A 27,677-nucleotide genomic window follows, 5' to 3' on the forward strand; every position below is an offset into this window, starting at 1 on the left:
TCGGGGAAGAGTGTCCCGAGCAGAAGCCACAGTTGGGACAAAGGCCCTGCAGCCCCTCCCACTCAGCAGCTTCAGTGACCTTGAACATTTTATTCTGAAAAAAATCTCAAACCTACAGAAAAGTTGCAAGAATTTTACAATTAACACTCAAATATCCAAAACAATTTTCTAAGTTCTATTCTCTCTCTTTTCTGCACCACTTGAGAAGCTGCAAAAATCTTGACCCTTCAGTCCTCTTAAGAAAAACGGCATTCTATATATATATATATATATATATATATATATATATATATATATATATGTGTGTGTGTGTGTGTGTGTGTGTGTGTGTGTGTGTGTGTGTTTGTTTTTTTTACAGAGAAGAAGGGAGGGGGATAGTTAGAAACATCAATGAGAGAGAAACATCAATCAGCTGCCTCCTGCACACCCCCTACAGGGGATGTGCCTGCAACCAAGGTACATGTCCTTGACCAGAATCGAACCCGGAACCCTTGAGTCCACAGGCTGACGCTCTATCCACTGAGCCAAACCGGTCAGGGCAAAAGAGCATTCTTTCCATAACCACAAGGGACTATCAACTCAGGAAATTTAACACTGATACAATACTATTATGTAATATTTGGTCCACATGCAAATTCTGCCATCTATCCTAATATTGTTCTTTATAGCAACTTTTTTTTATTTTCCCAATACAGGATCAGACATTTCCTTTAACTGTAATGTCTGTGATTTAAAAAACACAAATCACCTTAGGTGGTTTGGCTCAGTGGATAGAGCATCAGCCTGCAGACCAAAGGGTCCCGAGTTTGATTCCAAGTCAAGGACATGTACTTCAGTTGCAGGCTCCATCCTGGCCCGGGGCCCTGGTCAGGGTTCGTGCAAGAGGCAACCAATTGATGTGTTTCTCTCACATCGAAGTTTCTCTCCGTCTTTCCCTCTCTCTAAAGTCAAAGGGAAAATATCCTCGGGTGAGGATTTAAAAAATAAATAAATAAAAGAGGGAGAGAGAAAAGTAAATTAGGACCAATTAAATGAAGGTTTATCACAGGCCAATAAACCACTTGTAAAAGTTTAAAAATAAATAAATAAAAAACAAAAAAAATAAAATAAAAAAACACAAGTCAGACTGTGTTGTTCCCAGCTGTAAGCTCTCTGCTGCTCTTCCCTGGCTCTCTCCGCTGTAGCCCTTCCTCTCCGAGTCCTCAGATCTTGCCACAGCTGACCCCTTCTCCTTTTATCTCTCCTCAGGAATTTCCCAGAGCACAGTGTCTGTAGTCCTTCTTGGTGTTTCCCTCTCTTACTTTACTGCGGATTTCCTTCATGTCACTTAACACAGTCTGTAATTACCTTGCTGGCTTATTTGTTTATCATTTCCTCTCCCAGTGGAATATAAATTCCATGCAAGCAGGGATATCTCTCAGAATAGTGCTTGGCTCAGAGCAGGTACTCCACAAATATTTATGAATGAATAAATGAAAGAATTTGTAAATAAATAAACTGGGAAAGACAGAAAGTGGCCGTGTCAATGACATCACTGTACAAGGCCGCAGAGCGACAGGTACCAGTCAGTAAGACCTGCCGCCGCCACAGGACAGTCACAACCGGGGCAGTCAAACGTGAACACTCACCCCGAAGTGAGCACTGGGAAGGCTACAGCAAACAAGCAAGAACAAGAGGGTTAGCATGCCAAGCAGGTGGGTTCGAGTGCCTCAAAGACACGCACCCTCAGCTCAAAAGGGGAGGGCCACAGTGCAATAAAGGACGGACTCCCACCTGGATGGCCCTAACTCCCCTGGGCCTCAATTCCTCATCTGTTCTGTAAGGATAATGCCTACTCCTTAACCCCTTCACATCTAAGAGGGAAAGGGCTGCAGGCAAGAGCGGTGACAGGCCCTTTAAAAAAGAAGGAAACACAGGACCCTAACAGAAGTGAGGAGGAGATAAATGACGGGGTCCAACGGAGCACCAGCCCATCCGTCTTTTCTCACCATAGCCTAAGCACAATGCCAGGCGGCTCCCTTCTCACTCCGCCAGCCCCGTGTGGATCCAGGGCAGGGAGCAGCTCACAACAGGCAAGTAGCTGCCACCAGAACCCAAAGACACGCTGCTTCTGGGCACGCAGGCGCCCAGCTGGCAGCGGCGGAGGGAGAGGCCGCACCACGCTCGGGCTCAGCTTCGTGACCCATGATGTCTCTTTCACCTTTGACATCTATAGTTTTTTAACTGAATTAACTTTGTCCCTGTCGTGGACAATGTAGATGATATAAGTTTATGACACAGAAATTCAAAACCAGCCTAGAATGTCAAGGCCCACAGAACTGAAGAATTGCAGGTAGTACCAAATAAGGATTATAACGCTGTAGCGGTTCAGGGGGTAGAGATCACTAGAGGCCGGGAGACTGTGGAAGAGGTGAAAAGTCCGCCAGGACGTGAAGGCCACATAACATGGCCGCTTGGAGAGGGTGTCCTCTGCTAATTAGCGTTGGTGGTACTTTTCTCATGACACACACAGCCATGAGCTGACATTTCCAGGACAGGAGGCCCATCTAATTACTGCTTTAACAGCCACCACAGGCTCCAAAAGCAGGTGGCTACTTGGCAAAATGTTGCTACACAGAGCAAGGTAACGTGGGGCAGTGCAGAGAAACCGGAGAGGCCTGAGGGAGAATCCCTGCTGAGAGCCGGAGGAGAGGGGTAGCCAACAGGACAGGCAGGCTCCAGGAGCAGCGTGCAGGCGGCCAAAGGCTGCGGAATTAATAAGGGGATGACTGGGGGACTAACTCCAGTTTCCATTTGCTCTCCTAGGATTCAAAGGCAAATCACCTAACCCTAAGTGCAAAACTAGTTTTTAAAATGTCATAGATTTGCCCTGACTGGTTTGGCTCAGTGGATAGAGTGTCAGCCTGTGGATTTAAGGGTCCCAGGTTTGATTCCGGTCAAGGGCATGTACCTTGGTTGTGGGCACATCCCCAGTAGGGGGTGTGCAGGAGGCAGCTGATGGATGTTTCTAACTCTCTATCCTTCTCCCTTCTTCTCTGTAAAAAAATGTCATAAATTAAAAATGTCATAGATTAAAAACAAATTGGGCTTTATTTGACTCTTTTTACCTTTTTCCATTGCAGATGTCTGCAGAATATCTTAGTAAGATTTTTATAATACCAGGCAGTTGGCTTTCTTATATACCTAAAGTATCTGATTTGTATAAAAATAACATATAATCCTAATAATCACTATATGTACCACAGCTGTCTCTCCTTTTAACCAAATTCTAGCCTAACATTGATATAGCATGTCTCTCATACTACAAACATTTGCATTGTTTAATTTGTTTAATTAGCTCACAAAAGTGTTTCACAGAAGAGAAAGAACAATTAAAATGATGTTTCAGTAGATAATTTATGTTTAAACAAGCAAAATGAAAAGATCAAGTGGGTCTATTTGAAGTCAGCTGATAACCAGTGGGAGATTCACCAGTCATCATTAAGTAGATCCTGTTGCCATTCATCCTAGATCCAGATATGGAGCAGGCCAAGGTCTACGCAGATCCAAAATGCAAGCCAAAGTCTAAATTTCAATAACCTGTCCTTAGGCCAGTCAACTTCAGTCTCATGCTTAAAGTCTCTGTACACTACCTCTGACACAGGATCAGAAAACATACGATCATCCAAAAATTCTCCAAGTTTGGTGAAAATCTGTCCAATGGTTTATGGACAGGGTGTGTGTTTCTGTGATGGAGTGACAAATGGAAACTTAATTTTAGCTAATAAATAATATAACTACTTGCACTAATTCAACAGATGTGAGCAAAGAGATAAGATCTCTGCCTTGCCGAAACTGGTTTGGCTCAGTGGTAGAGCGTCGGTCTGTGGACTGAAAGGTCCCGGGTTCGATTCCAGTGAAGGGCATGTACCTTGGTTGCAGGCACATCCCCGGTAGGGGGGGTGCAAGAGGCAACTGGTCGATGTTTCTCTCTCATCGACGTTTCTAGCTCTCTATCTCTCTCCCTTCCTCTCTGTAAAAAATCAATAAAATATATTAAAAAAAAAAAAGATCTCTGTCTTTGTGGGACTTTTCCAGCTAGAAGAGACAAATAAAGTTAAAAGATAACCAGATAATAAATATATAATTATAGGCTATAATAAGTGCTAATAAGAAAAGGTAAGAGTATTTTGTGGAATTACTAAAGGGACATCATTTAGATTGGAAGGTTCAAGGAGATTAGGAAAAGCCTTTTTGAAGAATCGCACTTAAAATGGAAAATATTGAATATTTATGAAATTACTAGAGGCCCAGAGCACGAAATTAGTGCACTGGTAGGGTCCCTAGTGGCGGGTACTCCCTCCCTTCTCCCAGCCGGTCCCACCCCCTGGTTGAACTCCCAGACAACTCCCAGGTGAGGGGACAATTAGCATACTACACCTTTATTATATAGGATAGTGTGCTTTTGCCCAGCAGGTGTGATTCAGTGGTTGAGCATGGTGGACCTATGAACCAGGAAGTCATGGCTGGATTCCTGGTTGAGGCACATGCCTGGATTGTGGGCTCGAGCCCCTGAGTCATGCAGGAGGCAGCCAATCAATGATTTTCTCATCATTGATGTTTCTATTCCTCTCCCACCCCACTCCCCTGTCCCTTCCTCTCTGAAATCAATAAAGATATATTTTCTTAAAAAGGAAATAGTGGCTGAAACCAGTTTGGCTCAGTGGTAGAGCGTCTGTCTGTGGACTAAAAGGTCCCAGGTTCGATTCTGGTCAAGGGCATGTACATTGGTTGCAGGCACATCCCCGGTAGGGGGGTGTGCAAGAGGCAGCTGGTCGATGTCTCTCACTCATCGACGTTTCTAGCTCTCTCTCTCTCCCTTCCTCTCTGTAAAAAATCAATAAAATATATATATTTTTTTTTAAAAGGAAATAGTGTGCTTTCTAAAAAGCAGAATGTACAGCTACAGAGATGCTTTCAGTTATATATTTTATGGTTTAATCTGTATGCTTTATAGACTATACTAACGTAAAGGACATGCACATAGACAAATCTGGAAGTGAAAAACAAAAACAAAACCGCTGTTCAGGTGGTAAAATTAGGAACAGTGTTGTTCACACCAGATTTTTTCTTTAACGTTGTTCTGGTATTTTACCATAGTTAAGATAAGCATAGACATAGAATCTGATGTCTTGGGCTAGAATTTGATGAAGAGAGTGTGTATCATACATAACTCCGTGAGATATAGATATTGATTATCAGGAAGATCTAAAGTAAATGAGGTGTACAAGGAAGCCAACTATCTATTAAGTTACTTTTACTCCAATTCAGACAAGCACAGACATAGAATCTGAACCCCCTCCACTTTCAGTTTACTCTCAGGCTTGACTAAAGAACTGTGGCTTAGTAACAAGGCTGATCTTCATTAACATAACAGCATGGCAAAGTGGAGCATGAGCTTTGGAGAGGAGAGCCCTGGGCTCCCATGCAGCCCAGGCACTAATTAGCCGTGTGATATTGGACAAGTTACTTCCCGGCTGGGGAGGCAGTTTTATCATCTCCGAGACGCAGCTAATAAGACTTGCCTCGTAAAGCGGTTGTGAGGATAAAATGAAAGAGCATATGAGAAGGGCCAAACCCAGTTGCCAGCACAGAATATGTGCTTAATAAATTTAAGTAAACATTTGATCATTGCCAGCTTATAAATCCGGATGAAGAAATGGGCTTTGAATCAAAAGTCTCCTCTGAAACAAACAGATGACCAAACCAGAGAAATCAGATGGCTCCTCATCAATCACTGTGAAATGATTCCTTCACAATAAGCAAATCAACTGGTGGCCACAGTCCTTCTCTCGGAGGCCACCTACGCTGTACCAAGAGTAAAACCAAAAAGACCAGTCCAAGAACAGCTCAGCTAGCGGAGGGCTGAGCCACACCATTTTGGCAATTGGCTGAAAACAATTAAGAATCCCTTTATTAAAAAGAAAGCCTCCTGCAACAGTTTCCAGAAATTAAGACAGAATCCATATGAAAATATGACAGATTCAACACAAAACAGCCCTACCAACAAAAATTACACAGCTGAAATTTGCCAAGAGGTCATTATCACCAAGGCATGCTTTTTAGTTTCCAGAATATGTATTAAAAAAAAATAAACTAAGAAAACAACAGCTCCATTCGTCTATCTTTCAGCTTCAAACACAGACTCTGCTTTAACATGGGAATGCCTCTAACATCCAATATTATGATAGGGTATTTTCTTCAACTTAAAACATTAGGTAAAATAAAATAAAATTCGTCCACACTCAATAAATCATTTAGTTGAGTGGGCAGAAAGTAAGAATGTTTTTGTTAAGCCAGTTCCATCGGAACAGAAAACGGTGTCAAAGGAGGAAGGAGGCTGTCCCTGTGCTTTGTTGAATACCTGGATTAGACTGACCACCCCTCAAGACCGTCTTTGTGTGCCTCAAACCCCAAACGAAGCCACTTGCAGCAGCTGCTCACTGACCAACTGGCCCGCAGAATTCACCAAACGACAAAGGGTTACCTTAATTCAATAAGATAATCAGCCCGCACTCACCCACCACCCAGAGCCTAACCATCTGCAAGGCGGCAGAGCCAGAGGCCTATAAAACTGGCAGCACACAGACGTGTCCTCGTGTCCCTCATGTCAATGAAAAGTCCCTCGTGTCAATGACATGTCTCTCTTAGCAACGGCTAAAAAGACGCTGAACTTTCACACAAAAAAAAATCTTAAGATATCATGATCCGACAACTTGCTAGTAAGTTATTTTTAGTGCCACTGAGATTTCCAGGCCAGATGGGTTATATGTTTTATTCAATTGAGTCTTGTTCTGGGATAACAAAATGTGAGACAGACACGATCTGGGTCCTTTCATTGTTCAAGAGGCAGGGCGACCCAGTGGCTTCCAAATAACAGCAGGAACAATGCAGCAGGAAAGAAATGAGAAAGGGGGGGAAAGCAACAGCAAAAACCCAACTAGAAGAGCAACTTCAGAGCAAGCAAGAAAGGAGTAACCATTTAAATGGCAAAATCTGGCCTCTGCCTTAGGCCAGGATACCATTCAAATGCATCTGCACTGATCAAAACTACCAAATGATAATAATGATCATGATAATTCAACATAGAAGGTTTAAAAAAAAAAAAAAAAAAACATAATGGGCACGATAAAAAAAAATGCACCATAGAATTTTATTTTCTTTCTAACACACTACATTTAAATCAACAGATGCAGCAACTTCCCCAAGTGTGAGATTCAAGCTTTGATGTGAGACGTGAGATATTTGAGGTGACCTAAGAGAGTAAGAAACCTGTTCACTTCCCCTCCCGTTAGTCAAGGAGAGACTCAGTTTGGTACTGACATGTCTTTAACACCCCTCTAATGTTTGTTAATCTTCCTTTGAGAGAGCAAGCCTCGAGCTCAAAGCCTTGGCAGATAACAGTGTCCAACCACATTTTAATACAGCTTTTTAAAAATAACCTTTACAGATACCTTCTATTTATGACAAGGAATACTTGTTTCCCACTTATGGTAATGATATAGTTTCCTTTCGCTAGATCTATTAAAGAAAGTGAGGCAGCCTTGGTCGGTTTGGCTCAGTGGATAGAGCGTTGGCCTGCGGACTGAAAGGTCCCAGGTTCAATTCTGGTCAAGGGCACATGCCCAGGTTGCAGGCTCGATCCCCAGTGGGGGACATGCAGGAGGCAATCGGTCAATGATTCTCTCTCATCACTGATGTTTCTATTTCTCTCTGCCTCTTCCTTCCTCCCTCTGAAATCAATAAAAATATTTTTTTTTAAAAAGTGAGGAAATTTAATGTTTAATGAGTAGTTTAATGAAGTGTATTTTTCCAAATTTACATTTTGAAAAATTTCAAGTCTATAGGAATTTTTAGCTTTACCAATTGTTCACACTTTTGCCTCCTATCGTCACACCTGTATCGATCTGTAACTGTTCACACACACACTTTGGTCATGCTTGTTGTAGAACCATTGAAAAGCAAGCGGCAGCAGCATGACCCTTCACCATTCAATACTTCCGAAGGCATTTCCTAATTCACAAGAACATATTCATAGGTAACCAAAATTCCATCATCATACAAAGAACATTAACATTAATGCTTTAATTTCACCTAAGATCTGGTCCAAATTCAAATGTACCTAATTATCCCAATTTCTGGTACAGAATCCAACCAAGGTCCACGCATGACATTTGGTTGTTATGCCTTTTTAAAATATTCAGACATTATGTGAAACTGATAAAAATTGTGAGGGAGGCACACTTTTGTTTGAAAAAGGCCAAACTAACCAAAGGTTGAAGGGGGGGGGGGGGCCGGGAGGGGGGCGGGGAGAATCTAAATAATTGACAAAGAAAAAAAAAAGTCTGCTAGTAAACTCATATTTATAGCACAAAATATGAAGGAAAACATTTAAGACCTAATTTTTGTTTTAAATATATTTTATTTATTTTTTTTTTTTTACAGAGAAGGAAGGAGAGAGAGAGAGAGTTAGAAACATGGATGAGAGAGAACCATCAATTAGCTGCCTCCCGCACACCCACCTCTGGGGATGTGCCCGAAACCAAGATACATGCCCTTGACTGGAATTGAACCTGGGACTCCCCAGTCTATCCATTGAGCCAAACCGGTCTCGGCTTAAGACCTAATTTTCATAGTGCCTTGAAAGAGGATGGATTAAGTCAAAGGTCACTGTCAGGCCATATAGATACATGCCAAAGCATGAGTCAGTGTTTAAAATAACCAACCCATCTCTTTGAATAAATAGGCACTGTATTAAGGAACTCCCCCAAAATATATCCACTACCACCAGTATTCTTTAACATCATTGAGGAGGTATTAGAACTGATAAAATTCTGACAAGAGAAAGATTTAAGATATATAAATAAGAAGAAAGTAAAATTTAAATGATCATTACTTGCAGATCACAGCATTATGTACCTGGAAAACCCAAGATAATAAACTAAAATGTATTATATTAAAAAAGAAAGAGAGAGAGAGAATTCATTAAGGTGGCTAAGTACAAAATTAATATATAAAAATCAGTAACTTTCCTGTCTTAAAAAAAAAAAGAGCCAATTAAAAAGTGTAATGGAAGATTACATTTACAAGAGCAATCCAAAAAAAACATACCTAGGAATTAACTTAACAGGGTTAAAATCCTTCAGTACACATTACCCACACTCTATACACACCTGTACTCACATACAAAAGACTTTAATGGATGATAATAGTTATATTATAGAAATATTTATAGGTAAAATGAGATAATGTCTGGGATTTGCTTCAAAATAATTTAGTAGTGGCAGGGGCTGGGGGAGTAGGTAGGAAGGAGACTGACTGGTCACACGGTAATTATTGCCATAGCTGGTAAAGGTGAGCATTGCTCTTGATTTTTCCATATGCTTAAAATGTTCCACAATAAAGAAATGTAAGTAACCCTAACCGATAAGGCTTAGTGGATAGAACATCGGCCTGCAGACTCAAGGGTCCCAGGTTCGATTCCATTCAAGGGAATATACCTTGGTTGCGGGCACATCACCAGTACAGGGTGTGCAGGAGGCAGCTGACTGATGTTTCTCTCTCATCGATGTTTCTAACTCTCTCCCCCTCTCCCTTCTTCTCTATAAAAAAAAAATCAATAAAATATATATATTTTTAAAAATGTAAGTAAAAGAATAGATTAAAAAGTGGAAATATATACCTGTTCTCCAATATATGACTCACTATTATAAGAATACCATTCTATACACTGAAAACTCCAATCAAATCATAAGATCTTTTGATTACTAATCAGCTGACTCTAACATCTATGTGGAAAGACAAGCAAGCACAATTAGCCAAAAAGATTCTAAAAAAAGAAAACAAGGGAGCATTAGTCTACTAAAAAGGGGATGGGGGGAGACAAATGTTGATAACAACATGGAGAAGTTAGGACCCTAGTACATTGCTGATAGGAATATACAATGGTTCAGCCACTGCTGAAAGCAGTTAGGGCGTTCCATAGCCCAGCCATCATGGTTCAGTGGTTGAGTGTCGACCTATGAACCAGGAGGTCATGGTTGACTCCCAATCAGGGAACATGCCTGGGTTGTGGGCTCAACCCCAGTGTGGGGTGTGCAGGAGGCAGCCGATCAATGATTCTCATCGTTGATGTTTTTCAATGATTCTCTCTCATCATTGATGTTTCTATCTCTCTTTCCTCCCTTCCTCTCTGAGATCATTAAAAAAGTATTTTTTTTTTTTTTTAAAAAGGAAGAAAGCAGAAATTTTGAATGGCATTACAAATCTACTGACCTAACAAACATCTATAGATATCTCCACCCAACAACAACCGAATAAACATCGAACACTTTTCAGGATAGACCATATGTTAGGCCATAAAGCAAGCCTCGATAAATGTAAAAAGAATGAAATCGTACAAACTTTGTCTCTGGCCACAATGGAGGGAAATTAAGTAAATTTAGGAAATTCATGCCCAGCGTAAACCTTTGGGCAATAGGTTCTGATGAGAACGAGGTGGCTGGAGAGGTCAGATCACAGAGCAGGAGCCAAAGTCTGACGGGCAGCAGCTTACGGCATGCCCAAAAGGTAGCCCACGCTCCTCCAGCTGTGTCAGATTTAATACAGCAGGGCTCGCTGACAAATGCACTTTTATGTCATTCAAGCCAAAGGCTAATCAGCTAAAATAAACCCTTTTCTGAACCCTCAGGTTCACAAAATGATAAGAACTTAGTGAAACACAGGCTGACCTAGAAGACTGTCTAGAGACCCATAGAATTTAGGGGCAAATGATTTCAAGTGATCTATGCATTCCATAAATCCCTGGGAATAGGGGTGCGGTACCGTTCAGGTCACTTGCGTCTTGCCTTCCTCCCTTCCACTCTCTCCAAAAATCAATGGGGAAAATATCCTTGGGTGAGGCTTAACAATAAACAAACAAATAAATAACTCTACATTCACCTCAGTCTTAAATCTCATAAACCAGAGCTCTAAGATCATTATCTCAAAAGAATCAGAATGCTTCTTAACTGCTTATAATCTGTATTTTGTCCATGAACCATACAGTTGGCTTTCAATGTTTTCTTTAGTCTATTATTTTTATTAATAAAGCTGAATGATTTTTAATGTAAAAAAAAAAAAAAAAAAAGGTAAGGGCTAGGAAGCAAGTAGATGACCAAGACTCTCATACTCTGCCCAAGAGTATAAATTGGTACTACCTTTTAGACCACCTTTTGACAATAGATATGTTCCAAAGTCTTAGAAAAAAAACTCATAGTCATGCTCCAGTACAACTCCTCTAATAATCTATTCTAGAATAAATAGTTACCCATGTACACAAATTTTTAGTAGCAGGATTATTTGTAATAGCTTAATAAAAGAAGTAGAAATATCCTAAATGTGAAACAAAAACATGAGAAATAACCATCAGTCATTTAATATCACACTTCAAAGAATAATCAAGAATATGTGGGGTGCCGAAACTAGTTTGGCTCAGTGGATAGAGCGTCGGCCCACAGAGTGAAAGGCCCCAGGTTCGATTCCGGTCAAGGGCATGTACATTGGTTGCGGGCACATCCCCAATAGGGGGTGTGCAGGAGGCAGCTGGTCAATGATTCTCTCTCATCAATATTTCTAACTATCTATCCCTCTCACTTCCTCTCTGTGAAAAAATCAATAAAAATGTATTTTTTTTAAAAAGAATATGGGGGGGGGAGGCTTACAACAGATGTTAAATGTAGAGAGCAAAATACATATGTAGAAAGCAAAATTATATAGCTGTGATATTCCTCTTCTTACTTAAATATAACAAATACAGGTATACACCTGTAGGGGGAAAGCCTGGGAAAAAATACAAACTTCTAACAGTATCTCTCTTTAGAGTGAAATCTGCAGTCATAGTGTATCATCTCTGAACCTTTCCGTAGCTGTGAAAGTCTATAGAACGAGCATGTGTTACTCTGAAAACAGATTCTTTGACTGACCATTTAAATAATGGAGAAAACAGAAAGCACAGAAATGTGGATTTTAGCCATTCGCGGCCTCTGACCAGAGCAAGTCTCCAATCGGAGAAGAGGTCTTCACTAGAAGGTGATAAGGACATCAACTGACACTTTTCCCTCAAGAGCAAGGGGCTACTGCCCCTCCCCGTGCCCTGGCCTCTGCTCAGCTGCCCTTCCTGTCAGGGCCCAGGGGAAGCCCACTGCTCTCCATCTCAGGGCCGTGTGGTTGTGGCAAACTCTCCCTGTGCGGTCTGTGCCATTGTTATCTCCATGCGTCTGTCAGCTGAGCAACCCGAGAGAGAGACTAGACTTGCCCAGTGGAAAAGTCAGGATTTCAAGCTAAGAATTCCGGCTCCTGACCCAATTCCTCATAAGACTCCTTTACAAGGACCTCTAAGATCTCTTTTAGTTAAGAACTAGGCCCTGCCCAATTAACACATCTGCACTGTTTCCTGGACCACATAGGCAGCCCCTGTTTGCTCAACTATAAAAGAAGGAAGTTAGCCCCAGGCAGCGATTCCCAAACTTCTGCTGCCCAGTGGCATTACCAGAGATCTTCAAAAACCTCTCATACTCGCCCCCACCCCCAGCACTCTGATTTAATAGGTGTGAGGGGTCATCTGGAAATCGGAACTTCTAAAAGCTCCTCAGGTGATCCAAATGTGCAGCCAAGTCTGGGAACCACTGGCCTGAGTAGTCAACCGACCTGTTGAAGAAGGGGAGAGGTGGTAGGCTCTAGAAAAATACTCATATGTAAGCCCAGAATTTTGCATACAATTGAAGGGGTTCACAACCCCCCTGAAAGGAGTCCTTGGACCTCAATTTAAAATCCCTGAACGGAGTGATCTCAACAATTGCCTGCAACTCTAAAATGTTATTCTACAGTTAAAAAACTATCACACAAGTTTGACTAAATTAATTCATGCCTGGCCAGCATGGCTCAGTGGTTGAGCATCAACCTATGAAGCAGGAGATCACCGTTCGATTCCTGGTCAAGGCGTATGCCGGGGTTGCAGGCTCCATCCCCAGTGAGGGTCGTGCAGGAGACAGCTGTTCAATGATTCTCTCTCATCATTGACGTTTCTCTCTCTCTCCATCTCCCTTCCTCTCTGAAATCAATAAAAAATATTTTTTTAGAAAAGTAAAATAAATTAATTCATGAGAGACAAGGAATGAATTTGATGACTTTTGGTTTCCTATTCTGAAGCACAAACTCCAAGTTCAGTTCTTCACTGGTTTTCTTCGGGATGTGTATGTGGAGGAAAGGGATTAGCAGTGTAACCTTACTTACATCAGCACCATCCCAGCCATGTTACCAAATGCAAACATGTCCAGACAAGTGAATGGCTGTGTGAGAGAGGGTGAGGAGAAGAGGGCCATCATTGAATCATCTTAGGAAACTGAGGGTTAAGCAAGTTAAATCTCAGAACTTCTCAGGGACTTTAATTGTCAGAACATTACTGGCACCATTAACATCTTAAAGAATACTGTACTTCCTTCTACCTCAGAGCATGGGTTAGGAAAAACCACCTTAAATGAATTTTAACAAGTTTTTTCAGTGACTCCTTTTATAAACACTGTTTAGTCACTTAGAGGTCCGGGTTTATAAGAACCTGTGTGTAACTCTTTTTAATGCCTTTTACTTAACAAAATGCCTTTTTCTTCATGAGGAAAGTAAGAGGCCACGTAGTATAATGGTGAAGTGTACAGACTATGGGACCAAGATGCCCGGGTTTGAATCCTGGCTCTCCCGCACAATAGCTCTGTCACTTTGGACAAGTCCTTTTGCCTCGTGTGCCTCTGAGCCCCTCTTTGCAAACCAGCAGTGAAAAGCAGAACTTCCTCCCAGGCAAGTTATCATATTCAGAGCACTTTCAGTGGTGCCTGACTCACAGTAAGCAGTATGTAAATGCTGGCTGTTCCTATTCATTGCTGAAGAAAAGGACATTTCAATCACTCTGAAAAAGCGCTCGCTGGGGGAGGAATCACATAGCTGTACGTCTTGGCATTTTTCAACTGGTAATTTTAATTATCGCTTGAATATGGTTTATATTTTGTAACTTCTAGAGTGCTCAGTACAGCGCTTTCTATGCTACAAGGACTCAGTAGATCCGTGCTGGTGTCATCCAAATAAAGGAGACGCCTAGGTGGGGGTGAGGTGGCTGGACTCCAGCCCGTGTGCCAGGAGTGAAACACCAGCTCCTGGGCCGTGTACTCCTGGGCCAGGTACCTCAGCTGGCCTGACTCTCCACCTGTAAAATTCCACTGATAACAGTACTACCTTTCGGGGTTCATGTAAAATTATTTTGTATATATAAAATACTTAGAACTGCCAAAACCGGTTTGGCTCAGTGGATAGAGCGTTGGTCTGCGGACTGAGGGGTCCCGGGTTTGATTCCGGTCAAGGGCATGTGCCTTGGTTACAGGCACATCCCCGGTGGGGGGTGTGCAGGAGGCAGCTGGTCAGTGTGTCTCTCTCAAGGATGTTTCTGGCTCTCTGCCCTCTCCCTTCCTCTCTGTGAAAAATCAATAAAAATATAAAATAAAAAAATAAAATACTTAGAACATTACTTGATATACAGGAAGCACGAAGTTAAGAAGATACTAACTTCTCTTCTTGCATGTTTCATGTAGAGCTGTTTATTATGCATATTTACAAGGCATAAGTACATATTTTTAACCATGTTCTTTTGCTTTTGTTGTATATCATTTCACCTGATCTGATGAAAGAGGAAATGAGGAACTTAAATGGTCAAAACACAAATCATAGATTTCAGGAGAGTCAAGGCACTTCTCATAAGATACATGGTGATCCTCTATGTCAGATTTAAAAACGACCTAAAAAGTGGTGGTCTCGATGATAACAATTTGTTTCGTTTTGCTCTGAAATCTTTAGAAGCTAGAAAAATACATACAATTTGCACCTGATCAATGTTCTGCAAATTGCCTCCAGGCTTGTGTTCATACCCAAACAAGATTTATTGCGAACCAACATGTCACGTTAAATTGAAATCAAGATGTTACACAATTTTCCAATAAAGAGGTGATTTTATAAGTTGGTATAAATGCTTTGTGAGGATGTAATTGTTGGCATCTTATTATATTTCAGTAGCTGGTGGAAAATGAGATAAGTTGGAAGGTTTACAGAGGGTCAGAGCTCATCAGATGAGATCATCTTTTTTATCGGCTCTAGAAAGCACATTTATAGGCTGATAACTAAACAGTTATTCTTTAACAATTGCAACCATCAGTATTTCCAAAGCATTCCAACCAACTGCAGCTACTGCAAAAGATTCTACTAAAATACTGTGAAATGAAAGGAAATGGAGGATTCCTAAGGTTAACTACCTTTGTGAATCTTGATTTGATATTTGTTTTCTGAGTGTTTACTAAGACCTGAAAGAATATACATCCACCTGCATGTTTTTGCCCAATTTTATTAAGATACTAGAACAGATCCGTGCCCATTGAAAGGAATTAATTAGAAGAAATATTTTAGAAGCCAGGGAGGTGGGTCAGCCAGGGAGGGACCACGGGAGGGCTCCAGGGCGTGTCTGGCCTATCTCACCCAGTCCTGATCAGCCTGACCCCAGCAGCAAGTTAACCTATACGGATCAGAGTGTTTGCCCCCTGGCGGTCAGTGCACATCATAGCAACTGGTCAAACAGTCAATTGAACAGTCGTACACTTAGCATATTAGGCTTTTATTATATAGGATAATTGACATATGATATTGTTGTTTTTAAAATAACTATTTTTCAGCCTATCTAAAGTTCTCTAATGGAGATTCACATTTAAATGATAGACATAAAATTCTCTAAATGTTGCCCTAGGCAGTTTTGCTCGGTGTGATTCCAATCAAGGGCACGTACCTCAATTGCAGGCTTGATCCCTGCCACTAGACAGGGCAAGTGAGAGAAGCAACCAACTGATGTGTCTCTCTAACTCTTCTCTAAAAAAATTAATGGAAAAATCCTCAGATGAGGATTAACAAAACAAAACAAAATTCTCCAAATGTTCCTTAATCTTTAAAATGTCTCCAAAGAGCCTATATACATAATTTGACTTCTTTATTTTCATGCATCTATGGGCATTTTAAATGAAAGACCCTTCTCTACACTTCTCAGAAAACATTTGGATATCCAATTTCCAAATGTAAAAAACTCTCAAGCAATGATTGCCAAATCCGTTTTTCAGTTCTTTGACTGGTGAGTGAATAAACACGAACCGGAAGCAGAAGGCAGTCCTGCCTCGGCCCCTGCGGAAATGATCAGGATGCCCCATCAGAGCCAGAACTCGGTTCTCTAGACTCCCAGCCCTCAACTAGCATTACTCCCACCAACTGAGTCATCCTTTCTAAGCAGACTTGGTGAACACCAAAGCTTCGAAGATCTGAAACCTCCAACGGGGGGAAAAAAAAAATGATTTAGGTGAGGATACTGAAACCACTGTGTGGCAGGCAAAATATCACCTCTTTCCCCCCCCTCCCCCCCCCCCACACACATACAAATGTCCACTTCCTAATGCCAAGAACCCGTGAATCTGTCACCGTACAGCTGTGATGAAGGACTCTGTGATGGGGAGATTATCTTGGATTATGTAAGCAGGCGCCACCTAATCACATGAATCACTGAAAAGCTGTCCAGGCCATGGTCAGAGAAACATGTGACTGTGGAAAACTAGACAGATGCAATGTTGCTGTCTGTGAAGATGGAGGAAAGGGGCCATGAACCAAAGAATGCAGGCAGCCTGTAGAAGCTGGAACAGGTGAGGAGGCAGATTCTCTCCTGGAGCCTCCAGAGGGATGCTGCCCTGCTGACACTGATTTAGACCCAATGAGCCCATGCTGGGCTTCAGACCACAGAACTGTACGGCAATAAATGTGCATTGCTTTAGCCACTTGTTTATGGTAATCTGTTACAACAGTAATAGGAAACATACACCTCAACTATCACTGTAGAGCAGGGGTCCTCAAACTTTTTAAAGTGGGGGCCAGATCACGGTCCCTCAGAGAGCTGGAGGGCCGGACTATATGAACTACTAATTCCTACTGTAACACCTCGGCTGCGCTCACTGCCCAAAAAACCTGGCGGGCAGGATCAGACTCCTCTGCGGGCCGCATGTGGCCCGCGGGCCATAGTTTGAAGACCCCTGCTGTAGAGCAAGCATGTCAAACTCAAAGGCTAACACAGGCCAAATAAACAAAGTTTAAGTTTATGTGGGCCACAAAAAAAAAAAAAAAAAAGCTTCAATTCAGTTTTCATAGAAACATGGGTTTATTTCTAATAGTATTAAAAAAAAAAAAAAGAATAAGAGCAACGATAAAATTAATGATTTCTTCCTGACATGTGGCATCTCTTCTCTGCTGCTATCTTTCCTACTTCGGGGGAAATCTTGTTCGCAGTGATTACTTTCAAAACTGGCCCACGGTGAATGTCAGTAATTCTGGATCTGACAGGAGACTTATTTCCTTTCAGAAAACTGCTCACACCATTTTATTAGCGGGACCACAAAATTATTCATTGTGGGCCGCATACGGCCCGTGGGCTGTGAGTTTGACATGCTTACTATATAGATTGCTAACTACAAAAAGGAAAAAGGTGCCTTTAGTAAGAGATCTGATAAAAAAAAGCACCACCTTATCCAGCTGATGAAAAAGCACCACCAATAATAACATAACCTGAAAAGATGTATCCTATACGACAACATCACCCGTGCAGTGTTCTTGCCAAAATGTTTACCCTGAACCACTCATGAGGACACAACCAGACAAACACTAATTGTAGAACATCCTATAGGACAGTTGGCCTAAATGCTTCAAAAATATGACTGATGAGAAAAGCAAAATAAAGAAGGAAACTGTTTTATATTAAAGGAGATAGACAACCAAATGCAATGTGTCACCCTTCACTGGACCCTCGATCAAACAAAAGTTTAAAGTGACATTTTGGGGCCTTTGGGAAAATATGGACTATTAGGTAACTTTCTAGTTTCACTGTTGAATTCCTTACATGAGATAATAGTATTGTGGTTGTATAGGAGAATAATCCTTGATATATAATTATTATTACAATTTAATATTATATCTTAATATCATTTTTTGCTATATATTTTCAAATAGTTCAGCCACAAATTGAGTATTTGCATGCATGTGTGTAAATATATACACATATACACATATATCCAGGGGAGAAAAGAAATGTTAACAATTGGTGAATCTAGGAGAAAGAAATACAGCACTAATTATACTACTCTTTCAACTTTGGGAAATATTACAAACTTGTAAATTACTAAGTTGGGGGCGGGGGGGGGGGGGGGGGGGAGTATCTTACTGGCTCCTTCCACTGCCTGCCTTTCCGGTCTCCTCACATCCTGCCAGCAGCCTAATTAGATGAAATAGCTTATGCTCCTCAAATAGCCCACACTCTTCCACTAGCAGATACTGTTTGGGCTGCTTTACTCACATCTCAAAGCTCAACAGCCAGGATTGGGTTTTGATATAGGTAGGAGCTCCTCCATGGTATCAAAATACCAATTTGGGGAACAGGTGGGTCAAATATCAAACAGGAATCATCATTTGATGTCCTTAATGCTGAATTTTAACTTGGGCACTCTTTGCTTCTCTTACTATTGTTTCTCTTTACCCCATCTAATGTTTCCTCTGTTTTTTTTTTATCTTCATCATTCCCATTCATGATCTGAGAGGACCACGAAGCGTGGCAGTAAACCGTGGACAAAAAGCAGGACCAGCCGCATCAGAGACCATTACGGAAACACTCAAGTGCTGCCTCTGGCTCCCAGCCCACATCACTCCGAGTATCACAGGCAGCCCAGACCAAGGCTCACCTTCTTCCTGGAGGCCTCTTTGCTTTCCATATGGTGGTGTGCCGACATCAAAGAAGATGGAAGAAATTACCTAAATTCACCAGGCTGGGCCCAAAGAACTGTGGAAGAGTCACTGATACCTCAATTACCCCTTCTGCAATACCTGGTCCCTGCATCCTAAGATGCTGCAATGCTAGAAAAAGAGGGGGCGGGGTAGACTAAACTAACAGATGGAGGATTAGGAACAAAAGACCTCCCGGGCAGGGGAAACAGAGCTAAAATGTTTGTGTATATACACCGACAATATATCTACGCTATAGAGGAGCAAAAATTGAACCTGTAAATAAAATTAAGTTGCTCTTCTGAAACACCAGTGTTCCTGCAGACAGGAAAGGGCCCAGCATGGTTTCTATGTATGCTTATGCTGTTTCTAATAGAAAGGACACAATCAAGCCAAAACAAACATCTGTTAACCAGTTAAGTTTGTTAATGAAACAAAATTGCAGCTGGTTTTATCAAAGATCAAAAGTGAAGCAAATTAGAGAAAGGATGTATGAACAAAGCTGGTTTCTAAAAAATAATGGCTCAAGAATTCTAAACCCATTTGTCAAATTAACACAAATCCTTCCTGGATTTTACTCAGACCATTGATTGGTATTTATTTTATAGCCTTGGAGAGCCCAGCCTCACAGTTGAAATCTCATTTCACTCACTCCAGAACTTTTTGTCACTATGGTTCATTTTGCAGAATTTTCAAAATAGTACCTTTCATAAAACAAATCCAAAAAGTCATAGTTGACATTAACATCCTGCTAATTAAAAGGTTCGCTTGAAAGGAAAAACAACAGTGTACATTTTGCAACTCCTGGAGACTTCTTTAAGAAAGAAGTCCAGTTCCAAAAGCAGCAGCACAATCACAGTGATTAGCATTTTGCAATTCACACTGCCATACCTCCTTGTCTTAATGTAAAATGTCATCACCTGAAGACAATGAGCTAAGAGCACCCACACACAAATAAAAACATATCCCTCATGGCCTTTCTAACTCAAAATGTCACAAATTACATGGCTGGCTCATTTGTTAACTTTAATCTAGTGAGCTAATTGATGTTTATGTACAGGAAGACATCAATAGATTGCAGAGATCAAAGTACCTGAGAAGATGCAGATTCACATTTTAAATACCGGTGTAACGAGAGAAGAACAGTTTCCATCAAATCTACAGTAGTTTTAATGTACAGGCGAGAAAATCAAGTTTATAAACAAAACAAAAGTCACAGATGTTACTACAACCTAAGTTTGCTATTGCAATGAGAAAACAATCCCATTTTCTCATGTATCCCTCGTACATTATTACGTGCAAAGTTAAAACACATAAAAAAGAACACCCTTTCATTCTAAGCAGCATTAAATGTACTATTTATTAAATAAATCTGTAAAGGATAAATTACACATCTTTGCCACCCAAAATACAATCAGAATAAACCAGCAAATAGCACTTAACTGTTACATAACGTTGAAGCTATACAGTATAGATGTTCTTAGCACTGAAAGGATAACAAATACAGCTGTAGTAATCAGACATACGGAATACGAGAGTCAATTCCTGAAAATATCCAAAATTAACCAGGAAACCATATCCTTCACATCCTCAATGCCTGGAAGCAAATACCATTAGGAAATCAGAAAATACTGATCTGTATCATTCATGTCAGGGTCATGCCTTGCAGAGAAGGCAGCTGTAAGTGTCAAATACAGCTGAGATCTAAAGAATAGAAAAGAATGTTTAACACTCATTTTAAGAGTAAAAAAGTCTCTGATATTGTTTTCCCTTTACCTGAAGCCTACTTCATTAGAACTCCAGACAAGTCCCATCTTGATAAAAGCTCTAAAGTGGAACAGGCTGCCATGCCCCGGAGTGCAATAGAAAGGCCCATTCACTCCTCATTTACCTTTCACTTACCCCAACTAACTAGTTTGAGACAATTCAAGTGCTCTCTCAACAATACCTGGACAACTAGTACTAACTGCTCGCACAAGTTGCCCTCAGATCTCTAATTTTGTAGAACTTCAGAAGATTAATTAACAATATGAACTACAGACTTTTTCCTGCCCTGACCCTGAACAGCAAGTTTTGATTCATCTGTTCTTTCACGTTAGAAAAGGTTTCTGTCTGACTCCCGTCATTCTACAGCTGACTTTCATCCATACCGATTCCGAAATTCAGGTTATGCGGAAGAGCATATTTTGCAATATTCAGAGCTTTATCCAACTCTCGGTTGAACACGCTTAGCTAAGCATTTTTTGAGAAATGTGACATCTGCAATACAAAGGAGACAAATTCAAAGGGAAACTAAGAAGGACAACAGAGAGGAGGACATTTGGACTCTACATAATTAGCAGATAAAAAATACACACACTTCTGCCAAAAAAGAGGCAGACTTGTCTGAGACTATGAACGATTCCCAGAGGGCTGAGAGACTTCTGGAAGCCTGCCTCAGCTGGAACAATGTGGACAAGTGAATGGTGCCTCACAAAGGACAGGCGATAGGTAAAGTCCAGAGAGATGAGGAGGGTCCGTCTTCTGGGGCAAAGATAATGGGCCAGGAGATTAGAGGGTAGAATGGAGAAAAGTGAAGGAAATCTAAAAATAAAGCCCTTTAACTTATGACATTTATACAACCCAAGAAACTTAAGTATGATGTACATTAATCTTCTGCTTATGTAAATATTTCATACTAATATCACTGCCAAAAACCCTAACCAAATATCTCCCTAAAAGGGGCGTGGGGGACAACTAGAGTAAACGGAACAAGCCAAGGCCATGCTTCCGATCATGTGTGCTCCTTTTAAAACTCCTTCTCTCACTGACGCATTATTGTTTTGTAATTATGTTTGACTATTTTTATAAGATTCTAATAGCCATTTCATTGCTTAAAAAAAAAATCAGCACTAGCTGGTTTTGCTCAGTGGATAGAGCGTTGGCCTGTGGACTGAAGGATCCCGGGTTCCATTCCGACCAAGGGCACAGGCCCAGTAAGGGGGCTTGCAGGAGGCGGCCGATCAGTGATTCTCTCTCATTGATGTTTCTATCTCTCTCTCCCTCTCCCTTCCTCTCTGAAATCAATAAAGAAATATATGTGTGTGTGTTTTTTTTTAAATCAAAGCCCGGCCTGATATTAGTAAATCTCCCTTTCCAACCATGTAGCCAGAATGAGGGGTCCCATATATTACCTGCTATACTACAAACATACCAAGATTTGATCCTTAATAAGTGTAGGAAGTTATTCCCAATAAAGTGAAATACCAAGGACTCTGTTTAAAATGGAACTAAGCTGATTTTATAAAAATGCTAAAGCCCAACGTTAAAAGGAATCTTAATGCTACAAAGTCTGTGGTGATAACCGGAGTCTCTCTGAGAATATTTGACTTTCCAAAGTCCTCATAATCTGACCTAATTGAGCTTTACCACTTTTAATGAGAAACACTAATACTATCCTTTAGGAGCTCCCTCACCAAGCCAAAGATAAAGTGTTATCTGCAGTGGTTTAATTCATTTCCGTACCACCTCACCAAAGAGAGCTTTCTTAAACAAATACAAAGAAGTCATGCTAGGGAGCCAGTGTGGTAATATCCAATTTGAATTCCAGACTATCAGAAGATGTGCAATTACATTTCAGAAAGGAAAGGAGCCCTCCTATTTTAACTTGCATTGTACTCTTCCTAGCAGACATGCATAGGAATGATGATGTTAAATCTAATTAGACACAGATTTACTGTTTTCCCTACTGCTTTCCCATATTGCTAATATTATAAACAGTATGTGCTTTAAAAACTACCAAATTTAAAATGCCAGAAAGGTATTTGTTGGGGGGAAATGGCTTCTAAGCAGCTGCAGAACTTGGAAGAGATACTTTTACTGTTAATGAAAGGTCACTACTGCGGGCCAATAGCCGGCCCAGCAATAAAAAGGTCTGGAGTCAGACTGGCTGTTAGAATCTTGGCTTCACCTCTCACCAGCTCTATGAGTGAGTGACCTTGGACAAATTACTTAGGTTTCGAGCCTCAGTTTTTCATCTGTCCAGTAAGGATAAAAAACCTATATCATATAGCCCTTACAGTTATTATGATAAGAAGATAATAAATATACAGCACCTGGAATAGTACCAGCATTTAACCCTTAAGAAATTTTAGTTATTATTTTTACTACTTAAAAAAAAATTTTTTTTCACAGTTAAGTGAAACTGCTCAGCAAAAGCAACTAGAATAACAGCTTCTTTGAAAGACATCAGTTGACTAAACTGTAATTGAGATTACTTTCTCTCTGTACAAACAGTTGCTATTTATATCAGAAATGTCCTCCCACAATGCAAACGCTACAGGCTTCTAGCACAAGAACAGTGAGAATCTGTCTTTCAAATATATTTTTAAAAGTTCCATCTACAAAAACTACAGTACAACCAATACAGATCCAAGTTCAGCAGCAGAAGCAAGAAAACTAGCATTAGTTTCTTTTAGACAAGAAACTCAAAATATTTTCTACATTCCAAAACTGTTCACATTGGCTTTTTGATATCTTGAATCCCTCTGAGAATCTGATAAAAACTATAGACCCTGCCCTGGCTGGTTTGGCTCAGTGGATAGAGCGCTGGCCTGCAAACTGAAGGGTTCCAAGTTCGATTCTAGTCAAGGGCACATGCCTGGGTTGTGGACTCAATCCCCAGTGGGGGCTTGCAGGAGGCAGCCGATCGATGATTCTCATCACTGATGTTTCTCTCTCTCTCCCTTCCTCTCTATAATCAATAATATATATATATATATATATATATATACATATATATATATATATATATATTAAAAATAAGAATAAATAAAATAAAAATATATTTTAAAAAAACAAACAACTATAGGCCCCGACCCTAGAAAAACATATGGATGCACATAACTGTTCTATTTCAGGGGATAATTGGTATACATTCCCCATACTCATTCATGGGCCCAGATTAAGAATTTCTATTACACCTACTTAGCAAGTTTACATGGCTTTAAACTATTTACTACTAGCAATCTCAAAAGACAATTGTGATGTAGTTTTTACTACATTTTTTAAAAGAAAAAATGCTACTGTAATATATGGCACATACAATAATACATTGTGGCCAAAATTACTTGACCTGATTTTCACTTATTTGGGTGTTTTTGTTGTTTTTTTTTTAAGAACTAGATTATAATTACTGAATACAACTGATCTCCAAATCTCATCAAGCAAAAATTCTAGGACACATTTTCTCAGCTTTCCTTATGATATGATGGTGCCAACTGGACAATTTAAAGATCAGCATCACAAAAAAAGCAGTAACAATTGCATGCTAAGCAATAAATTACTCTGCTCTCAATCCTAGACACTTTCAGACATGAATTTTCCTAGACTAAAAATACTTCAGTACAGATGCTGTGGAAAAAAAAAAAAATGATAAGGTTAGCAAGAAATGGTGGCAAGGTGAAAGAGAAGGAAAGGGATTGTGGAAAATTTGAAGTCATTCCTCTATCACAAGTAAAAATATCCCCTGGATCACAAAATTTTTGAAACATTATTAAATTGCCGAAAGCTGCCTGAATTAGTCCACATACCTGATCATCATAAAACCTTAATATACCTTAGGGTAATGAATGTATATATTTTAAAACCAAAGATATTCTAATCCATCAAGAAATGGCTCTATATTCCCTTGAGGAATCTCCTCAAGGGATACGCTTTTATAAAAATATTAAATGAGGAACAGAAGTGCTTAGTGTGGCTCTGTCAGACACAGGAATTAGGATTTGAGTCATTTGCTGTAATTTTTTTAAAACAAGTTTATTTAAAAGAAAATTTCATAGGTTGACTTCTTCCTTTATGTCCACATTCTCTCACAAAGAACTGAGAATTGGTCCTTGACACAAACACAAATACCACCAAAGGGTAAAATAAATGTTGAGGAAAACGAATAAAATGAAAATATAGTTAAGCTATAAACTCTAGGTTTCATAGTGGTCCATGGAAAGGCAAACCACCTGGTCCTGCCCAGTTTCTAGGGCTGGGTCCCTATCAGCTCAAAGCCCTGGGGGAAGCAAGGTCAATCGTGAAGGCTGGCAGTATCCAAAGAGAAAAAATACCCACCAGGAGCACACTGTTTCCTAACAGTTCTATTTCCATCACTTCTAAAAATGTAGTTAACATTTACAGCCACCCTGCCATCCAATGGGGAAAGTTGTACAAGACGTAAAGTTAACTGATATAAATGCATCCACCTGCACAAAGGGCAGACAACAAGCTTGAAAACTGGAGGGCTTGGATTATTATAGACAATTTGCTACTGCTCTATTTTTGTTTATTTTGGGCAGTGATTTCAGTAGCTTTGAAACAAAACAAAGAAAAATCCCACTCAATCAAAGAGCAGGAGTATAGCAGTAATTAAGGAGAAATCTGCTTTATATGTACAAATACTACAGAAATAACATAAGGCCCAGAGAAACCAAAGAGTATAAGAAATGTTATGAGACAAAATATCCACTTTCAATCTCTAAGAAGTTGGCAATAATAAATGACTTCAAGTTGAAATAGGCAGAACTTAGGTCACATATTAAAACAATTCTAGGAATGCATAGATTATCAGTATTAAAATAATTGGCCTATAGATTCTTCTCTCAATATAAGAAGAGGAAAGTGTCAATTATGCCTCAATAAAACCAAAACTAAAGATAAATAATAAATAATAAAAAGAGAAAAATATACAGTGGCCTTCCTTAGATTTTTAAAAATATATATGATCCTGCCTTGAGGAAGGAGGATTAAAGTTATCTATCCTGATCTCTTCAAGAGCTCATCGGTTAGCAGGTTAATAATTAGAGTTTAAAAAAACAAATCACAGCCTGGCTGTGGTGGCTCCGTGGGTTGAGCAACATCCCGTGGACCAAGAGGTCCCAGGTTCGACTCCCTGCAGGGCACATGTCCAAGTTGCATGCTTGATCCCCAGTAGAGGGCGTGCAAGAGGCAGCAAATCAATGAATCTCATCACTGATGTTTCTATATCTTTCTCCCTCTCCCTTCCTCTCTGAAATAAATAAAAACATTTTTTTAAAAAACCACAAATCACTAAAACCACATTAAATTCTTAATCAACCAACAAAGAAACCCTCAATCTACTGTAAAACAATACAGAACACTTTATATTGTAAGACAGTCAAACTTGACTCGGAACTTCGGTCCTTATAAAACTTAGCTGAAACCATACAAGGTGAATGGGCAATACTGAGAATGCATGAACATTCTCTCTTCACTTACCTGGTCTTTCTCATGCGGCAGAAGGCTGACAGGTGGGAGCGAGGATGGGAAAGCGCTGGGGAACTTGGGGGCCCCTTTGCCATCGGAGCTCCCATAATTGACCCTGTACTGCGGCCCGTCTTTCAGTAACCTCCCGTTGTTCACCGCGCGCTTGGCCCCCAGCCGCAGCCGCTGCTGGAAGGCCGGGTTGGTGGTGGTGCCTGTGAGATCGCTCTGATTTCTGAGATACTTCTCTATGTTCTTCAGGGAGGAGCCGCTGGGCTCCTCCAGTCCTTCGATTGCTCTCCTTAGAAGTCTGTTCCAATCCACGTTGCGAAGATCGCTACACGTTCCTCTAGACCCCTTGGTTGACTTGGGAAAGGTGCCCGATTTGACCGCGGAGAAGCGCCCAGGGTTGTCTGGGTCCTTGTAGGAGGCAAGGCCTTTGTTGGTGACTTTGAGGACGGAGCCATCCTGAACGCTGAGCTCCAGCTGCTCGGAGACCGTCTTCTTATCCAGCCCGTGGGAAGTACTGACCGCATGGCAGATTCTCTCTTCGGAGGGCCTTTGCTTCTGCTTTTTTATTTTCTGTATAGCTTCAAGAATCCACTCTGTATAAAGTGGGTTTGCAAGTTTTACCATGGTTGACAAATGACTTCTTCAACACAAAAGTTACCCATAGAGGTCCTCCTTGTATGTAACTGAACTTGCACGTTTAAAAGTCATTTACAATTCAACAACTGGGCAGAGTACTCCAGAACATAGGAAGCAACATCTTACAAACATCCATCCTTAAGAGGTTAAAGAGAGGACCAACAGGCAGTGCCGGCAGATGTCTTATTTAACCAACAGGAAAGACTGCGTTCGGGCGAAGAACATCTTTAAGTAGGAACTCAAGACCTTAAAGGAGAAAAGGGGGTGGGGGGGAAGGCTCTTAATAAAGAACTTCTAAAAATAAGTTAAAAGACTCTTTAGTATTACTTTTTTCCAATGCAAAGTGATCCCAAAATTAATAACAGGAAAGCATTATCTAACAAAGTCTCAGTGACTATATTTTCTAACCAGAAACTGGGTCTCAGTCTGAGAAATATTTTTTTAAGGATTTTTCACTTATTATTTAATTAGGTCACTTATGGGGCATTTAAGAGATCACATCTAAGTTATATATTTAATGGATAACCTTTACTGAAAGTAATAAAAACACATGAAAGTATTCAACATCAAAGAATAAGTCTATGATACAAAAAAAAAAAAATCTGATGGAAGTGCATTAAACTTACTTTAAGAAATCTTAAACTTAAAAAAAGCAATAATCCTGATTCTTCTATTTCAGCTAGATATTATATTTCTCAAGCCTCACACATAAGAAAATTTCGCCCAGCTGGTGTAGCTCAGTAGTGGAATGGCAGCCCATAAACCAGGAGGTCACAGTTCAATTCCTGGACAGGGCATATGCCTGGATTGCAGGTTCCGTCCCCAGTAGGGAACGTATAGGAGGCAGCCAATCAATGATTCTCTCCCATCATTGA

At 40.4% G+C, this 27,677-nt stretch overlaps 1 protein-coding gene across 7 annotated transcripts in view; it reads right to left on the reverse strand.

The window, feature by feature from the left end:
- KAT6B (lysine acetyltransferase 6B) overlaps positions 1-27,677 on the reverse strand; it is a 176,346-nt gene that overhangs the window by 134,273 nt on the left and 14,396 nt on the right. For all 7 annotated transcript variants that reach the window (XM_084904835.1, XM_084904837.1, XM_084904834.1 and 4 more), the window contains one exon: positions 26,170-27,048. In XM_084904835.1, the coding sequence (XP_084760961.1) occupies positions 26,170-26,790 (621 nt within the window). In that variant the 5' untranslated portion in view covers positions 26,791-27,048. The remainder of the gene's footprint in view (positions 1-26,169; positions 27,049-27,677) is intronic.

The sequence above is a fragment of the Pipistrellus hanaki genome (assembly GCF_964339955.1).
Source record: "Pipistrellus hanaki genome assembly, chromosome: 14".
Taxonomy (NCBI): Eukaryota; Metazoa; Chordata; class Mammalia; order Chiroptera; family Vespertilionidae; genus Pipistrellus; species Pipistrellus hanaki.